We start from the raw sequence: 16,535 nt of genomic DNA on the forward strand, positions 1-16,535 counted from the left end.
CAGAGATTGACGATGCTAAAGCGCAACAACGGCGAGAACAATTGAGAAACATTGTGAGTGAGGACATGATATGGGTCCAAATAAATCTGAAGGATTAGTACCACTAGGATGACACCTTGCTTTTATAGTGTTCTTCGTGGCTATGGGTATGCATTTTGGAAGAACCTAGCTATCGTTTGATCCATCGAAAACCCTAAAGTATACAATGTAAGCGAGTTTTAAACATTTTGAGTCCCGACCTGCATGCTTCTTGCTGGCACGACGTAACGTTAGCAAAAAACTAATTGGCCTGGTCACAAATATATGCACTGCGTAGCTAAGACACCCGCTTACATCTTTCACTCGACGTACCCAATGTAGCCGAAACGATGCGTATGCTGTGATGTTGAAGGTTTGAACATTTTTTCCGAGTGTGTCGATCAAGAGATGACACCGTCACGCAGATTACGTTGTTCCGAGATCAGAGAATGTGCGTTATACTTCGTCTGCATGCCCCATAACTTATTGGGAGGACTATCACAGCAAAGACCTTGAGTGGGTGAATTTCAGAATTGATTGGATTGATTGTCTGTCACGGTCTATCTGGCCGCCAATACCATCTTACCTCACTAGGGAGTGCTAGTCAACAGTCGGTTTCGTGCTTTATCAAACTCAAACCATCTGTGTTATCACACCGAGCCTAAATTATATCTCCACGAGTCTTGGACCGTCTTGGATGTCCTGGAGTTCCAGGTTCTGCCACCCCCTTCGAGATAGACCTTGCTCCGCAAGCCTGTAACTGGAGGAACACTGCTCGTTCGACAAACTCATCTCCCTTCATGCAGTCCAAATTCTAACATTGGTTATGTCACCTTGTGCATACAATGAACGTCTTCGATGCCGGTTAGTCATGTGGTTAAATTCAGGACGACGAACCACTGAAACTCATGCATTTGTAGTAAACGCAGGTTTCACATTCACTAGATTTGTGGCAATATATGGGACAGTACCCGATGCTAGTGTCAGTGGGCATGGCAGATATCGATGATGCAAAACCAGCAACGAGGGCGAGGACAGTTGTAAAGGAGAAATGCATCGTGTGTGGGAATGCGATGAGATCAAATAAATCTGAAGGGTTAGTAAGAAGACACCTTGCTTTTATATGCTGAATAACTTATATTTTTCGTGGTTATTGATATGAATTTTAGGAAGAGCCTATCCGTCGTTTGATCCATCGGAATTCTGAAACTATACAATACGTTGAACTTTCTCGAGTCTCAACCTGTATGCGGCATGCTATCTTTTAAATTAGGCTAAACAATCTCAAGACTTGAACTTGCTGGCATGACATATGTCATACTTTTGTCATGATCAACTGGCCACATCCGCCACCGAAGGTCTGGCAGGCGAGACCGTGTTATGACTTGTGGCGGCCACAAGTCCACAACTTTATTCATAAACACCTGAAATGATCTGGAATTATGTACATTTGCCTTGGGAGGGTTTTCCTGACGTAGGTGGTCCGTCCTTGCACTTCACGGATCCCTCGTATACTTTCGCATCCTTACCTTGTTTCTATAGGCACTGATTTGGACGCTTTGTGATGCGCTGAATCTCTGAGCCTCTCGCATTGAACGCCAGTTGTCCGTCCTGGGTTGCCATGATGTTGAAACATAAGGAGGCACCGTTATCCCCGTGGGGAGCGCCAGCATCAGCCCCTTCATGAAATTTTCATTATCCAACCCTGCCTTCTGTGTTTGCAGTACAGGGGGTGTACTGGGGGGATTGCAAGGGAAAACTCAAAGCCAAACCTCCATAGCGGGAGGGTGCGGTTCTATCTATCGAGGGCTGACTACAACGCACTAGACTAGTACCGCGGTACTACGAGTCAGGACTCCTGCCACTGTTCTAGGACTCTTGGCACTCGTGATGACCTGCGCCAGGCCACCCTGGTACAGGGGTACTCATACGTGGATCTTGAAGGAGCTTCAAAGACTGGTCGACTCGTCTGTTGATGTGTTTTTGTCAAGTCAGCTCGGTTCCTACCTGGTAGTACAGCAGCTGCAACAATGAGTGCAGATTCTTCTCCGTCAGTTGCTTCCATCTCCATCTCGTTTTTCTGCGCTTGATACTGATATTTAATAAACATCCATGGTATTCTGTTGACTTTTGGTGTGGTTTCTCGTATAGAACATCTTATTGGGTAATCTGGATTTTTTTTTTCGAAAATGTTATTTTGTCTACGGGAAGTCTTTCATTTGAGTTGCAATCTACATATATCTAACAGGGGCCAGGTCGTGATTTTACATGAAAACATTACAGCTGTTTTGATATGACAACCAAGAATTCGTCACACTTGCATGCTTTTTTCCTCAGTGGGACTCGAAACAACAGTTGTGTCGCCACCCCGTTCAGCCTCGAGAATCTTGCGAGAGACCTTACTGCGAGAGCGAATTTTTGAACCATGGAAGAAAAAGATCTGTGTGAAAAACGAAGTGGAACCTGTGAGCACTAATCGCCATGTAGGCAAATTTACCCACCCATGGAATTGGTGCCATCACTACCGATAGCAGTGCCCAGAGTGTCAGTCCCCACTTATATGTCATACCAGCGAACATCTGCTGTGTGAAGAGTGGGAACATCAATGCCATTATGTTTCCTTTGGTTCCTTAGTTCAATAAAATGAATGAGGAAGTGCGGACTCACGAGCCAGGCTCTGTCCCGCCTGAGCCGAGGAGGTATATGGACCATAGCTAGGTTTTTACATCAAACACTTGCAGGATAGATGCGTCTAGATACATACCAGTCTGCGAGATACAAACATGAAACTTGAAATATTACGAGGACGCCAGACATAAATGCCTGTGAATACGAATTAGGAACATTGTGAGAAACGACATGTCTGCGACGCACAGTCAACCCGATCAGAGGCGCAATCCAAGGAATGTTGGGTGATGCCGTCCATGCGTAGATGAGCATCGAAACGGGAAGGACAACAGCGGCGACGCATGGCATGTATAACCGTGCTTCTTGACCCTTTGTCGGAAAGTATTTTCTGCATAGCATGAGCCACGGCGGATGACATCTGTCGAGTTTCTTACCGGTACAAGGTTTCCTGATACATGTTCGCCAAAAAACCTATGATAGCTCCGACACTGTTGAGGTAAAAGATCAGATGCGCAGCATGTGTGCAATATAATGACTTTCCTTTGACACAGGAGTACAAATCCTGTCTCGCCGACACTGAAGTTATAGACGGACTGAAATTCTGTAGTGACGGATCTTTCGCGTCACTCACTTTAGCATCCGATTTTTACCTAAAAATTAATTGCACTTACTCGAACAAGCAATACACAACCCCCCAAACGAAGCCGATCCAAAGCTGCCATGAAATAACGTTAACTGTCATTGGTAGCACACAATGATCACAGTCACTAACGCTAAAGCATTGCACAACAGGTTCTGTGAAAAGAAGATCTGGAGTCGTGTTAGGAAAAACTCTGCAAAAGATTATTTTGCATACACAATGGCCGCGTGCACGACGTCTTAATGAGAGATGACATGCTTGGTTGGCCAATTTCAGCGCTGGACCGATACCTGGGGTCACCAGTTGTCTTTCTGGTGTCCTTCGCAATCTGGGCTAGAATAATTGAAGAACGAGTTTCGCTCATCACTAAGATGACGCTAAGCACAAATGCCCCAGTGAATCTGATAAGAAAATTTAACGAGAGTCTAAAACATGTAGTTTTGTGGACACACATGGCATGTACCCATTGCACCCACCGCCATCCGAGGTGCGGACTGGCAGAAATGAGCCCTCCAAACGCTGACCCGAGGCCGAAAGAGAATAGTGATGAGAATGCAAACAGAGACATTGGCAGTCCGCGCCTGGAACAGTGTCAATAATGGAGCTATCACGGGTATTTTGTCTTACTCGTGTGGCTGCCATATATCGGCAATGCTACCTCCAATCAACGATGCACCACATGCAGCAAACACCCCTTGTAGTGCACGCGACACAACTACAGTTTGTATGTTTGGTGCCCTGTCAGTGATAAGCACCTATTTGTCGCAACAATTATACGACAACTTACAATGCATTCATAACTTCAGCGAGAAAAAACAAAGCAGACGACATGATGTAAACAGGTCGTCTGCCGCACTCCTGAGATGCAGATGCGGTTATGTCCGACGACACCAAAATCAGGGCCAGTTCTCACCTCACTGAATGACGAAGAGATCAAAGGGACAATCCCGAAACCTATCGCGTACAAGCTCAGTCCCAAAGTCGCCTGAAGTCGAGTACAATTTAGGTCCTTCATCATTGACTCATAACTGATCGAATATGATGACGATGCAGCTGCTGTTGGAGTTTTTGGAATCTTTAGATAGAAGGGCATCAACACTGAAAACCGAGCTAACCTGTGATTCCACCGAATGCACAACATAACAGAGTGATGGCCCACTTCTGCGGATAAGAGAAATTTATTGGGTCCCGTGGGTCCCCTTCGTGAAATTGAATCTGCTCAATGTCAACATTTCTGGACGTAGAAAAGAATTGCAACAATAACTTACAAGTATCAACTCTTGCTCCTGTGGAACATGAGCTATACGCGAAGCCGAGCTGATGTGTTTACCGGTATCACCCATTATCATTAGAACTTGGTCTTTCGAACGGAAGTTGGATGGGCTTTTAACTGTCGACGGGACAGGATCTATAATAGTAGCGAACGTTAGGGTATCAGGGTCTTTCCATGTTGTGGACCGCGATGCCTCACCTATTACACCATAAAGCCCATACATGAGTAATACCAGTATCCTTCTCTACCTATAACGAGAATTTATTTGGCCCTTGTCTTGAGAGGTGAGATCGAGTCTTGACTTTCGGCCGACACTGTCAATCGGAATAGGAGCAATGTAACCGAGAATGACGATGGTGCAGAAGTCCCTTTTCGAAGCGTGAGCTAGATACTACTAATTCATGACACCGTTAATCTCTACATGTTTGCTGTATATTTCTGCCCTCTAGTCGTCTCACAAGCAGGAGGCATTCTGGCCCAGAGATGTCATGCGTGGCGGGGATAGCAAAAGTGGGACAGGATGCCGTCAGGTGCAGTCATACGTATGAATAGTGGCACCCGCAATTCTATCCTGCCGATTGTGCGGAGGAGTGCGATGAATGGGGCAAATATGACAGAACCTAGAACAATGGATAATCTTGTTAGTTATACCAATTGAATTGCAGTAATTGGGGTGGATATGATTGACCCTGGTAAAACCCTGGCACAGATCGATCAATTTGTCAAGATTATCATTACAGACGCCTATCAGTCGCCTATCCCTATTTTTACTAGATAATGAAAAGGAGTCATAGGGTCATTGTAAGGAAAGATTCCTCATAAGGAAAGTGTGCTTACGCTTAAAAGTATGTAACTAGAAAATTTTGAATCATGTAAGTCCAGAAAAGCCGATTCAGGAGTTTTCAGGCCCGCTGAGTCCATGTAGGCTTCATGTCCGTATCACCATACACGTACGGCGAACAACGGGCCGATAACTAAAAGTTCTGTTGTGTAGAGTCGCAGCAGCAGGACGACAAATACTTGACGGCATGATAACAACTGTCTTGTTAGGGACTTTGAAAGTTTGAGAGTCAACTATTCGGCCCGTATCGTTGACAGCACGCTCGAAATAAAGATAAAAATCACAATCCACCCTGTTACGAATATAATCAGTTCCACTGGCGATGCATAGAGAATGATTGATCGCACTCGGGGCAAATACTGATAACTTACCTAAGGAACAGAACGCGACAAGTGAATCCAGGAAACCAACTGACTACACACTGCAAGAGTATACAGGGACATCCAGTACACGCCCGCCTCAGTTCTTATTGTAAGATATGCCGCAGTTCATGCATGAGTGTACAAAGGCACCTATCAACCGCAGCTTGGGAAGTCGAGGCGGTCTGCGAGTGGATGTCAAAAAAATTATTAAGCCGAGTTTAGAGGGTTGGTCGTCGTCTGCATCAAGGCAGAACAAGGTTACACACACCAGTGATGGAAATCCAGCAGTGAACTGCTAGTCTACGAACTGTCCGCCACTACTACTTGCGGAGACGTGAAGGCGGTCGCGAGAAACCCCACCATAGTAATCATATTGCCCCGGCAAAAGTCTAGAAGAGACAGAACGGTACTGTATGCTTTACGCTCGTTGGCAAGCGTTATCATCATGATGGCAATACGTGTGTGTCGTGATCCGTGAAGCAGGCCTGTCACTTGCCTGTCGCGGTCGCGTAAATCGCAAGCTCGCCGTTCGAGAATCAACATTACATAATCAATGATGGTGACATAACTCGGAGAAAGGCCCGGTTGATATTATTAAGCTGATTGTCTGACCTTGATGATTACTTGATTGATGGAAAAGCCCTTTGTTTACAGACTGTTGGCGCGATCCTGGACAACCAATGAAATGACAAGTATGTGTAGGCCAGCTGATCATGGGTCACCATATGGAATTAAAGACCGGCACTGATTTGTTATCGTGGCCGGCAGAGAGCTCGGAAATCACGAGGTGCAGGTCCATGACACGACGCAAATGAGTCACTATCGCTCGGCGTTCTACTATTATCATTGCTGGTAGCAGTGATCCTCGCCAGCTGATTGAATCAATTTGGTCCGAGTAGTAAGTACGTATGACATGCAGCGTGGAATCATCTTTTGGATCGGCGCCGAGACAAACTTGAAGATCTACCGATCCAAGTGCGGTGTGTGATATTCTGTTTCGCTGTTTGCCGTTTGCTCTAGTACCTCTTGACCCATCTAATTAACAATACCTCGTGCAGATACTATCCCAGGAGTATGGAGCTCAGGTGTAGTGATGGACTCTGTAGTGTCTCACCTGCCAGATTCCGGGTGCATCATAGTCAAGAAATCTATGCGTCTGTAATTATATATGGATTGCTGGGTATTCATTGACTTTTGGAAAGATCAAGACTTATGATTTCGATGTGTATGCTGCATTACTGATCGCGGACGTCATAGCCATCAAGGTACTTAGGTACCTGAGCTTACATGAGCGTAGATGCCCATTCATATTCATAGTCATGGCCGTAGTCACCTTCGGAGGGCGCGTGCATTCACCTATACTACATAAATCTATCGGAGATCAAATCATGAGTTGACGTTCACATGAAGGGTCATTACAGTCGTTGTGATATGCCAAGTATTCGTTACACTTGCATACTTCTTTCCTCGGTTGGGCTGGAAACAATAGTTTTCTCGCCGTCCAATTGCTGTTGTTCAGCTTCGAGAATTTTGCGAGAGACTTTACTGTGCGAGCGGATCTTTGAACCAAAGAAGAGAAGGACCTGCATGAAAAACGTGGAAAGCTCTAAGATTTCGCCACCAATCACAATGTATGCAAATTCACACACCCATGGAATCGGTGCCATCGCCACCGATATCAATGCCCAGAGTGTCAGTCCCCACTTATATGTCATACCAGTGAACATCTGCTGCGTGAAGAGTGGGAAGATCAATGCCATAAAATTTCCTTTTGTAGTTTAGTTCAGCTGAAGAAATAAATATATAGTGCAGACTCACGAGACAAGCTCTGCCCCGCTTGGGCCGATGAGGTATATGGACCGTAGCTAGGTTTATTTGTCAAACATTGGCAGGATAGATGCGGCGAGACACATACCAGTCTGCAAGATACAAAAATGAAACTTGGAATATTACGAAGACGCCAGACATAAATGCCTGTGAATCCGTCAAAACGATCAACTTCGAACACTGTTGAGAAGTCGACGTACAGTTAATGCAATCAGAGGTACTATCCAAGGAATGTTAGGTGATGCTGTCCATGCGTAGATAAACATTGAGACGGGCAGGACAATAGCAGCGGCACACGCCATGTATAGTCGTGCTTCTTGGCCCTTTATCGAAAAGTATTTTCTGAATAGCATGAGCCATGTCGAATGTTTGGTACAGACTTTCTTACTTGTACAAGGTCTCCTGGTACGTATTCGCAATGAATCCAATGATGGCTCCAACACTGTTGAGACGAGAGATCAAGTACGGTGCACACGTGCAGTGAAATAACTTTCCTCTGACAAAGGAATATGAATCCTGTTTCGCTGACGCTGAAGTTGTAGACAGACTGGAACTCCGTGGTGATGGATCTTTTGTTTAACTCATTTGAGCCACCGACTTCTATTCAGGAGTCAATAAGCACTCACTCAAGCAAACAGTACACGACCCCCCAAGTGAAGCCACACCAGACCTGTCATCAAATATCGTCAACCGCTATTGACGGTACACATCAATGGTCACTGACACTGAAGCTCTGCACAATAGGTTCAGTCAAGAGTAGATCTATGGTTATGAGGTTAGGAAAAATTTGGTAAAAAATTGTTTTGCGCACACAAGGGCCGTGTACACGACGTCTTTATCAGAGATTTTATGCTTGGTCTGCCAATTTCAGTGCTGGACCGATACCTAGAGTCGCCGGTCGTCTTTCTGGTAGCCTTGGCGATGTGGGTTAGAACAATGGACGAACGGGTTTCGCTCATCACCAGGACGACGTCAAGAACATATGCCCCAGAAAACCTGAGAGAAAAATATTCAAAGAGAGACCAGCACATAGTTTTTTTCGACACACATGACATGCACCCATTGCACCCACCGCCAACCGAGGTGTGGACTGGTAACGATAAGCCCCCCAAACACTGACCCGAGGCCAAAAGAGAATATCGATGAGAATGCAAACAAAGACATCGGCAATCCACGTCTGAGACGTTTGTCAGCAAGGGAGTTTCGTTAGCGCAAGTATCCTGTCTTACTCATGTGGCTGCCATATATCAGCGATGCTACCTCCGACTAAGGATGAACCAGTTGAACCAAAAACTCCTTGTAGTGTACGCGACACAATCACAACTTGTATATTTGGTGCCCTGCCAGTGATGAACGCCCGTTTGTCGCAACAATTATACGACAACTTACAATGCATTCATAACTTCAGCGAGCATAAATAATACAGACGACACGATGTAAAGGGGCCGTCTGCCACACTCCTAAAATATAGATGTCAGTTAACGATCAACGATAGAAAACTGGTCAGTTCTTACCTCACTGAATGACGAAGTAATCAAAGGGACAATCCCGAAACCTATCACGTACAAGCTCAGTCCAACGGTCGCCTGAAGTTGAGTACAATTTAGGTCATGCATCATCGATTCATAACTGATCGAATAAGATGACGCTGATGCTGCTGTTGCAAATATCAGATAGAATGACATCAACACCGAAAACCGAAGTTACCCGTGATTCCAGCAAACACACAACATGTCAGCGTGATGGCCCACTTCCGCGCATAAGAGAAGTTTTGTGGATCGCGTGGGTCCCCTTCGTCAAATTTAATCTGACCAGCGTAAGCCTTCTTATATGCGAAATGAAATATGACAATGACTTACGAGTATCAACTCTTGTTCAGGTTCCTGTGGAACATGAGTTGTACACGAGGGTGAGCTGATGCGTTTACTGGCGTCGTCCATTATCATCGGAACCGGGTCGTTCGCTACCAAAAAATGGATGTGCTTTTAAATGCTAATGGGGGACAAATCCGAGGATCAACGAAGTTGACGAGTAGTCAGGGTATCAGGATTTTTCCCTGCAATGGACCGGGATGTCTCGCCCATTAAACCATAAAGCCCATGGATGAGTAATACCAATATAATTTCTCACCTATTACAAGAATGTCACAAGAGACGTTTCATCTTCGTTTCGGGGAGGCGAGGTCAGGAATAGAATTCGGCCGACACTGGCAATAGGAGTAGTTTCAGTGCAACCGAGGACAGTACAAGTGCGGGAATCCCTTCGGAAAGCGTGAGCACCTGAAACCACACATTACATGACATCATCAACCCCTACATCATTGCTATCCGCTTTTCCCTCTGGACGTCTCACAAGTAGGAGGAATTCCGGGTCAGTGATGATGACAGGGTAGGGTGGGGTGATTGTACACAGTGGCGTGGTCAAGTGGGTCTAGACGCTTGGCACGTTCCGTAGCACGATGAATGGGGGAATATGATCATGATGAACCCTGCTTCAAGATAACAAGATTTCGTTAGTGAAACTTGACAACTCGATCGTCGACATGTATCATGTTCAAATCTATCGAAAGGATCACAACTCCTGCTAGCTGATATATAAAAAGAGTCATGTGGTCATTGCAAGGGAAGATGCTGATAGGAAAAGGTATTCATACTTACGCTTGAAAATGCACCCTCATGCGACTAGACCAAAACGAATCATGTCAAGTCTCCTGAACGGCCTACTTGGGGCTCAAGGGTTTACGGACCGCTGTGTACGTGTAAGGTTCATGTCCATACCACTATAAACGTAAACCGAATGACGGCCCGATAACCAAGGCATGAGGATCGAATTCTATTATGTAGAAGCTGGCCGCCGATCTGCTTGAATGCCGGTGGCTCAGTAATCCCATTGGAGGAGAGATTCACAGCGTGGACGAGAAAACACGGCCTGGAAAGTCCACTTGATATGTGTCAGATAGAGTATTGATAGCATTGACGGAAAACCTGTAGTTGCGATGTTACAGAGCAGAGTTGAGCAGAAATAAAGACGTACGACTAGATTAGATCTGAGACCAAGGCCAATACAGCAATCATTCAGCTGAAATTCGACGGACTTGAACTCGGAGAAGCTCTATCACTCTGCAGTGGATTTTGTGACTCTCTGAAGTTTAGAAAGTTACGGTGAAACTATTTAACTGGAAGTTATGGTCGTGTTATCTAAACCAGCTGCATGGCAGGATTCAGTAGCGTCATGTCTTCACCAAATCTATTGGTATCCGAAATGACTTACATAGAATATAAAGAAAGTTGACTCCTTCAACATGTTATTTCATATTGAGTCGCTAGCAAAGAGGGCAACGGTGAAAGTTTCGGACCAAATAGACTTGAAATAGACACGTCGCGTCCCCGCGTTTCTCACGTACCGCTTGTGTCTGTTTTCACTGCCTTGACATCACCACTCCAAGCCTCCGACTGTGCCTTGTCTATTAGTTGTAATTTATCTAGTCAAGGATAAGTACGGAGTAGTGCACGACGGTACATGATTCGCAATAAGTTGAACTACCTTTCAGATCATGTTGGATCAGATGACGTGAGTACCAGGATCCAATTTCAGGTGGTCTTCATTGACGCCTACACTCGCAGATGGAAGAGATTCTTGAGATGACGCTCGTGGACCAACGTCCCGGTGCACCTGTTAATGTTGCAGGTCCATCCAAATCTGCGAAGATGCCGTCGTATCTTCAGAAACATGACGTCAACACCCGGTTGTCTTCTCTAGAGGTCGAAATACAAGGGATAGACGAGCAGATCAAAAAGTTGACTGCTTTACGGGGGGCCTTAATTGCTGAAAAAGATGACCTCACTCGAGAACGCAGCCGTATCAACCTGGTGCAACCGTCAAGGGGGCTCAGTGACGCTGTCCAGACTAAGGGCAAGGGCAAAGCAGCTACAGTTGACTATACTGTTAGCTTCGACTGGTCAACGCAGCTGCAGTTGACAATGAAGAAGGTCTTCAATATCGCCGACTTTCGACTGTGCCAGAAAGGGTCAGTGTGCTCCTCGACTTGCTTCCTGAATCTTAAAGGACCAATAACAGAGTCTGCAATGCTAATATGGATGGCCGAGATATTGTGTGTGTCATGCCCACCGGTAGGATGGTAGATGGCACCTTTTACCTGTCGCTAACGTGCTGTTGCAGGAGGTGGCAAGTCGTTAACCTATCAACTTCCTGCCCTCCTGACGCCAGGGTGTACACTGGTGATATCCCCCCTCATTTCCCTGATGACGGATCAGATCCTACATCTGAGGGAGTCAGGAGGTATATGCGCTTTTATCTGAAATTTCCTATCTTCATTACTGATGTTCTTTTAGTGGAAGCTGTTATGTTGACAGGGGGAACTCCACGTCCCCTACTCAACGAGATTCAGCAAAGACTGACATCCATGGCATCATCTCAGGTGCATAGACATCAAGGTCGGGACATTAAATTATGCTATGTCACGGTAATATAGCAATCCTACAATGGTCTCATGCTGATTTATGTCTCAGCCAGAGAAAATAGCTAAAAGCAAGACGTTTATGTCTCTTCTGCGCAAGCTTGTGGAAGGTGGAAAGCTTGGTAGGTTCTAAGCCCATAACCTGGAAATTTTATGATTAGTTTGCACAAGCTCGGATCGTTATCGATGAAGCCCACTGCGCTTCTCAAATGGGTCACGATTTTCGGTACAATTTCATCTCTATGGACATACGAGCATCTCACTAACCGCGCATCAGCCCAGACTACAGAAAATTGAGCATCCTTCGCCAGTTCTTTCCTCACGTGCCCATTCTTGCGTTGTCCGCAACCTGCCCCCCAAGAGTCCTCCAAGATATTCTCAAGATTCTCAAAATGAAACCGGTGGTAGATGGGAAAGGTGTGCATGTTTTTGAATGTGCGGACAACTAAAACAACGTGCTACTGCGCACAGCTGCCCCACCAGATGGGACGGTGTATTTTTCTGCGCCTCTGTACCGCAAAAATCTCCATTACACTGTCTTGCCAAAACCATCTTCAGCAAAAGAACTCATCATGACAATGTCGGACTACATTCTGCAAAATCACAGAAATGATAGTGGCATTATATATTGCCTCGCAAAGAAGGTATTTTAATCCAAGACATCGCGGTCATTGAGTTCACATTTTTGAAGGATGCTGAATCGGTTGCTGAAAGCATTCAAATGGTGAGCAATGGTCGCATCAAAACGGGCGTCTACCACGCGAATGTCGAGGATGGGCAAAAAGAAAGGCTACACATGCAATGGAGGGAAGGGAAAGTTCAGGTAGTCTGCGCTACAATAGGTCCGCCTCATGTGTCACATCACATGGACTTCCGGTCCTGATGACCTCCGGGGTAGCTTTCGGCTTAGGGATTGACAAGGGTGACGTTCGATTCGTACTCCACCATACAGTGCGTCTTTCATTTCAGGTGTTTCCTGCAGTTACGTTATTAAAACGGCATTCAAGATATCGGTTCGTGGAGCCTCAAAGTAGTGTTCTGCGCACTCACTGAGTGCTTGCCACACAGAAGTCTCTTGATGGGTACTATCAAGAGTCTGGACGTGCTGGGCGAGACGGCCAAGACGCAGACTGCGTATTGTACTATCGTCCACAAGATGCTACTCGCCAAGCTTCCATTACGTGCAGTGACCAGGATGGCGTGATGAAATGTGAGCCATCTCCACATTTGAATATGAACCGTCACACAAGACTTCCCCGTGTCCCCCGTAGTGCATGACATCTTACGTTTTGCACAAGATATGCAAGAATGCCGCAAGATCTTATTTGCAAAGTAAGCCTAATTCGTGCTAGTGTCTACCTCCTCACAAGTACGTTCGGTGATCATTATAGATACTTTTCGGCATCATCCGATCTCTCTATGGCCTCATGGACCACGAACGAATCAGATGCAATGGACCGATGTGGCCATTGCGATAACTGCACGAGGCCTCCTGCCAACGTGGAACACAAGGATGTGACAGTTGAAGCGTGGCAGATTCTAAAGATACTTGAAGCTGTGGAAGGTAATGGCGGGCGCCTGACCATTGCTGGCCTCAGTGACCTGGCGCGTGGTCTGGGTGGCGGTTCATTCGAAACTGGTGGCAACGGAAAGCGCCGAAATGCTAAAGAGAAGATACAGATTGATTATGATTCTGTGGCTGGCGGCAAAGTGAGGCTTTCAAAGGACGTGAGTTCTTCTTTCCCATGTCGAGTTTGATCCGATCCGAGATATTGTGAAAGGACATGGAGTCGCTAATTGTGCAAATGCTTGTGTTGCGGTACCTCGAGGAGGCCTTTTCGTCGACGGCGTACACTGTGAATGTTTACGTCGCACCCGGTAATCAAGCGCTCCGGCTCACCCGTTTCATTCGTGAAGATATCGTCAATGGAGGCGGGCCTAGAATCCAGTGCTCCTTCAGGAGACATGGGCGCAAAGTAAAGAGCAAGAAGACTACTATTGACAGGCAATCTCCTGATATATTGGATCTTCAAGAAGACCCCACTTCTGGCCCGTCACGAATTCGGAAACCTGCCCCACCAAGAAAGAAAAGGCTATATGAAGATGTATCGGACCCGGACGAAGTTGATGGAGAAGATTTTACGAGCCAGATAAAGATGATTGATGCCGAGGAGTCGGATGTTGACGATGATGATGATGTGGACTGGGCTTACTCACTTAGACCACCTCGGTCAACCAAGAAACGGCGAAGGAGTGAAGAAAAGGCGAAGGGAATTCCCGCCAGCTTAAATAGAAGGACGAGCGGGGATGAATATGAGGTCATATCTCTCTCGTCAGACTAATGTACAAACATGCAAAGATGTAACTTATCACCATCATAATGCTAGAGACAGTATACCAGCTCCGATAAAATGTGGCGGAGAACACCTGAACGAATAAAACATCGAAAACGAAAAGTTGATCGGAGAGAGCTTTGCATAGCGTCCGTGTTAGATAATGATGAAACGGGGCAGCGGACTCATGATGCATCCGATTGTCACTCGTCGTCAGAGGTCGGCGAGGAGGGGGCAGCGGTGAGGTAACCAGCGATAATACCATCCTGACACTTATAATTCGTTGGCTTCAATACAGAGCGCAGGGGAGGTTTGGGTATCAGACGATGACTGATGTCAATGCGAGTTCCTTCCTCATTCTGCCACCCACATCCAGGCTCTGGGTAGCCCTCAAGATCAGGAGGGTACGCGTCTTCTGGTGCTGGTGTCCGGTAGTAACCATCGTTTCGCCAGAGCTGGTCTCTAAAGAACTACGGGTTAGCCTTCATACACATCAACAAAGTGCCACAAACCCTCTGCGATTGAACCAACCCTTCCTTCTCTGGTTCGGGAATATAGGCGATGGACATATCAAGTCATCACACCACCGCACAGACCGTGCAACTGCAGCGGGGCACATCGCCCGCTGCGGCAAGGCCTGTGTATGGTCGCCATCAAAATTCCGGCGATGTGATACGTTATGTGGTGGAAAGATTGGTTCTGTGTCCAGCACGGGTCCCTGAACAGGAGGGTACTCGTAATGACCACCGGGGACCAAATCCAAGCCCTGGAGGTGGTGGAATAGTAATGGAGAGGTTCCCCTTGAGGGACGATGAGCGCGATGGGTGGATTCCCATGCTGTTTCTCCCTTGCTCGTCTACCGGTGGAGCCGGGAACGGCACGCGTTCACCATGCTTTAGGGATGTTGAGTGCTGGCGGGTGTCATATGACATAATAGAGCGTTCGCTCGCCAGAAGAATGCTGTCCTTACGTACTCTGGCGCTCACTGGGGGCGTAGGGAGTGGACGTGAAGGATAATGGATGTAGTTCCCCTTATTAGTAGTCATGGATGATGTTCTGGGCGGAGAACTCGCCTCACCACATGAAGGGCACGAATGCCCTAGTGGGAAAGTTGACATGCCCCTGGGGTGGTAAGAAGGGGGTGAACGCGAACGTAGTTGTTCAGAGCTTGGCGATGCAGCTCTGATCTGAAGCATCCGTGTATTTTGGGGGCTATCCGTGACGCTGCTGCTCGACGAGCCGGAGGAGATCTGTGTGTTGACTGAGAATATAGAGTCGCATTCGCTCGTTACGTCAGAAGGCGAGTAGGGGTATCCAGCCTTGGACGATATCGAGCGCTCATAAATGTATGTGTCGGGCACAGGTCCGGCGTGAATAGCGTATCTCCCGGAGCTAGGCTTGTGCTCGTACGATCGCTTAGTGAAGCCTGGCTCCTCGGGCGGAGGAGCCTTTAATAGCTTCCTCGTGGGTTCCTGCTGGCGAGGAACGTGTCCGGACTGTTGTCTGGACTGAGAGTTTGCCCGTGTCATAGGACGGTAGTCTAAGTCCACTTTCGCTGCATATGGACGTGTAGACATCGTCGGAGCCTTGAAGACCTGGAGAGAGAAGCCCGACGGGACCGGGAGGAAATAATTCTGCACAGCCCAGCGCTATCAGCGTGAGGCATACAGGTAATAAACGCATTTCGTACCTTGGCTGCTCCACCACGGGAGGGAGGTCGGACAGCGGGATTGAAAGAGGAAGCAAACATTGTGAGCGGGTGAGGCTCCTACATGGGTGATTTGTGAACGCAGCTTTTAAACTGGAGGAACACATCAGAGGACCATTGGCGAGGGTGTCCATGAGGCACTGTACACGAGACAAACAGGTTGTAAAACACGCGGTCTGATGCGTACGCGAGAAATGAGATCCAGTTTACCTGTGGACGATGGGTACAATACATAGTGTGAGTGTAAGCATATAGTTGGCAAATACAGACTGGCTAGTGATTGAGCGGCAGTCCGGCCAAAAGCAAAAGCAGGGTCAACTATTCTTGACGCTCGTATAAGCGTGGAAACATAGACGTGCGCTGCACTTAGAGTCATATCCTCTCATGCCTTTGCCTTGCTTCGGAGCTTGAGAGCACGCAAACCTTAT

At 46.9% G+C, this 16,535-nt stretch overlaps 4 protein-coding genes across 4 annotated transcripts; 1 reads left to right on the plus strand and 3 right to left on the minus strand.

Moving 5' to 3' along the window:
- Window positions 1-2,329: 2,329 nt before the first annotated feature.
- BJ212DRAFT_1481532 (major facilitator superfamily domain-containing protein) lies at window positions 2,330-4,782 on the minus strand (the record flags this gene model as incomplete). Its single annotated transcript, XM_041340272.1, has 15 exons — window positions 2,330-2,458; window positions 2,520-2,647; window positions 2,686-2,732; window positions 2,783-2,841; window positions 2,893-3,034; window positions 3,081-3,134; window positions 3,318-3,361; window positions 3,419-3,456; window positions 3,503-3,687; window positions 3,739-3,867; window positions 3,914-4,024; window positions 4,074-4,144; window positions 4,200-4,342; window positions 4,402-4,501; window positions 4,555-4,782. 15 exons carry the CDS (start codon window positions 4,780-4,782, stop codon window positions 2,330-2,332), a joined length of 1,608 nt encoding a protein of 535 aa, XP_041192130.1.
- Window positions 4,783-7,077: 2,295 nt separating this feature from the next.
- Window positions 7,078-9,970, minus strand: BJ212DRAFT_1506978 (MFS general substrate transporter). The gene is made up of 16 exons (XM_041341622.1): window positions 9,449-9,970; window positions 9,297-9,396; window positions 9,104-9,246; window positions 8,979-9,049; window positions 8,819-8,929; window positions 8,638-8,766; window positions 8,401-8,585; window positions 8,314-8,351; window positions 8,216-8,259; window positions 8,063-8,158; window positions 7,978-8,031; window positions 7,790-7,931; window positions 7,678-7,736; window positions 7,581-7,627; window positions 7,412-7,530; window positions 7,078-7,345 (listed from the first exon to the last, which is right to left on the minus strand). The coding sequence occupies exons 1-16, from the start codon at window positions 9,533-9,535 to the stop codon at window positions 7,208-7,210; spliced, it is 1,563 nt and encodes a 520-aa protein (XP_041192131.1). The 5' UTR covers window positions 9,536-9,970; the 3' UTR covers window positions 7,078-7,207.
- A 1,599-nt stretch (window positions 9,971-11,569) lies between these two features.
- On the plus strand, window positions 11,570-14,408 carry BJ212DRAFT_1273641 (P-loop containing nucleoside triphosphate hydrolase protein; the record flags this gene model as incomplete). Its single annotated transcript, XM_041331107.1, has 14 exons — window positions 11,570-11,616; window positions 11,667-11,719; window positions 11,769-11,888; window positions 11,942-12,072; window positions 12,119-12,188; window positions 12,238-12,292; window positions 12,344-12,483; window positions 12,538-12,710; window positions 12,758-12,908; window positions 12,965-13,021; window positions 13,121-13,276; window positions 13,338-13,398; window positions 13,458-13,794; window positions 13,848-14,408. 14 exons carry the CDS (start codon window positions 11,570-11,572, stop codon window positions 14,406-14,408), a joined length of 2,112 nt encoding a protein of 703 aa, XP_041192132.1.
- A 194-nt stretch (window positions 14,409-14,602) lies between these two features.
- BJ212DRAFT_1481535 (uncharacterized protein) lies at window positions 14,603-16,149 on the minus strand (the record flags this gene model as incomplete). Its single annotated transcript, XM_041340273.1, has 4 exons — window positions 14,603-14,861; window positions 14,912-15,036; window positions 15,134-16,033; window positions 16,090-16,149. The coding sequence occupies 4 exons, from the start codon at window positions 16,147-16,149 to the stop codon at window positions 14,603-14,605; spliced, it is 1,344 nt and encodes a 447-aa protein (XP_041192133.1).
- Between the last annotated feature and the right edge of the window lie 386 nt (window positions 16,150-16,535).

This window comes from Suillus subaureus, assembly GCF_016647635.1.
Source record: "Suillus subaureus strain MN1 chromosome Unknown BJ212scaffold_19, whole genome shotgun sequence".
NCBI lineage: Eukaryota > Fungi > Basidiomycota > Agaricomycetes > Boletales > Suillaceae > Suillus > Suillus subaureus.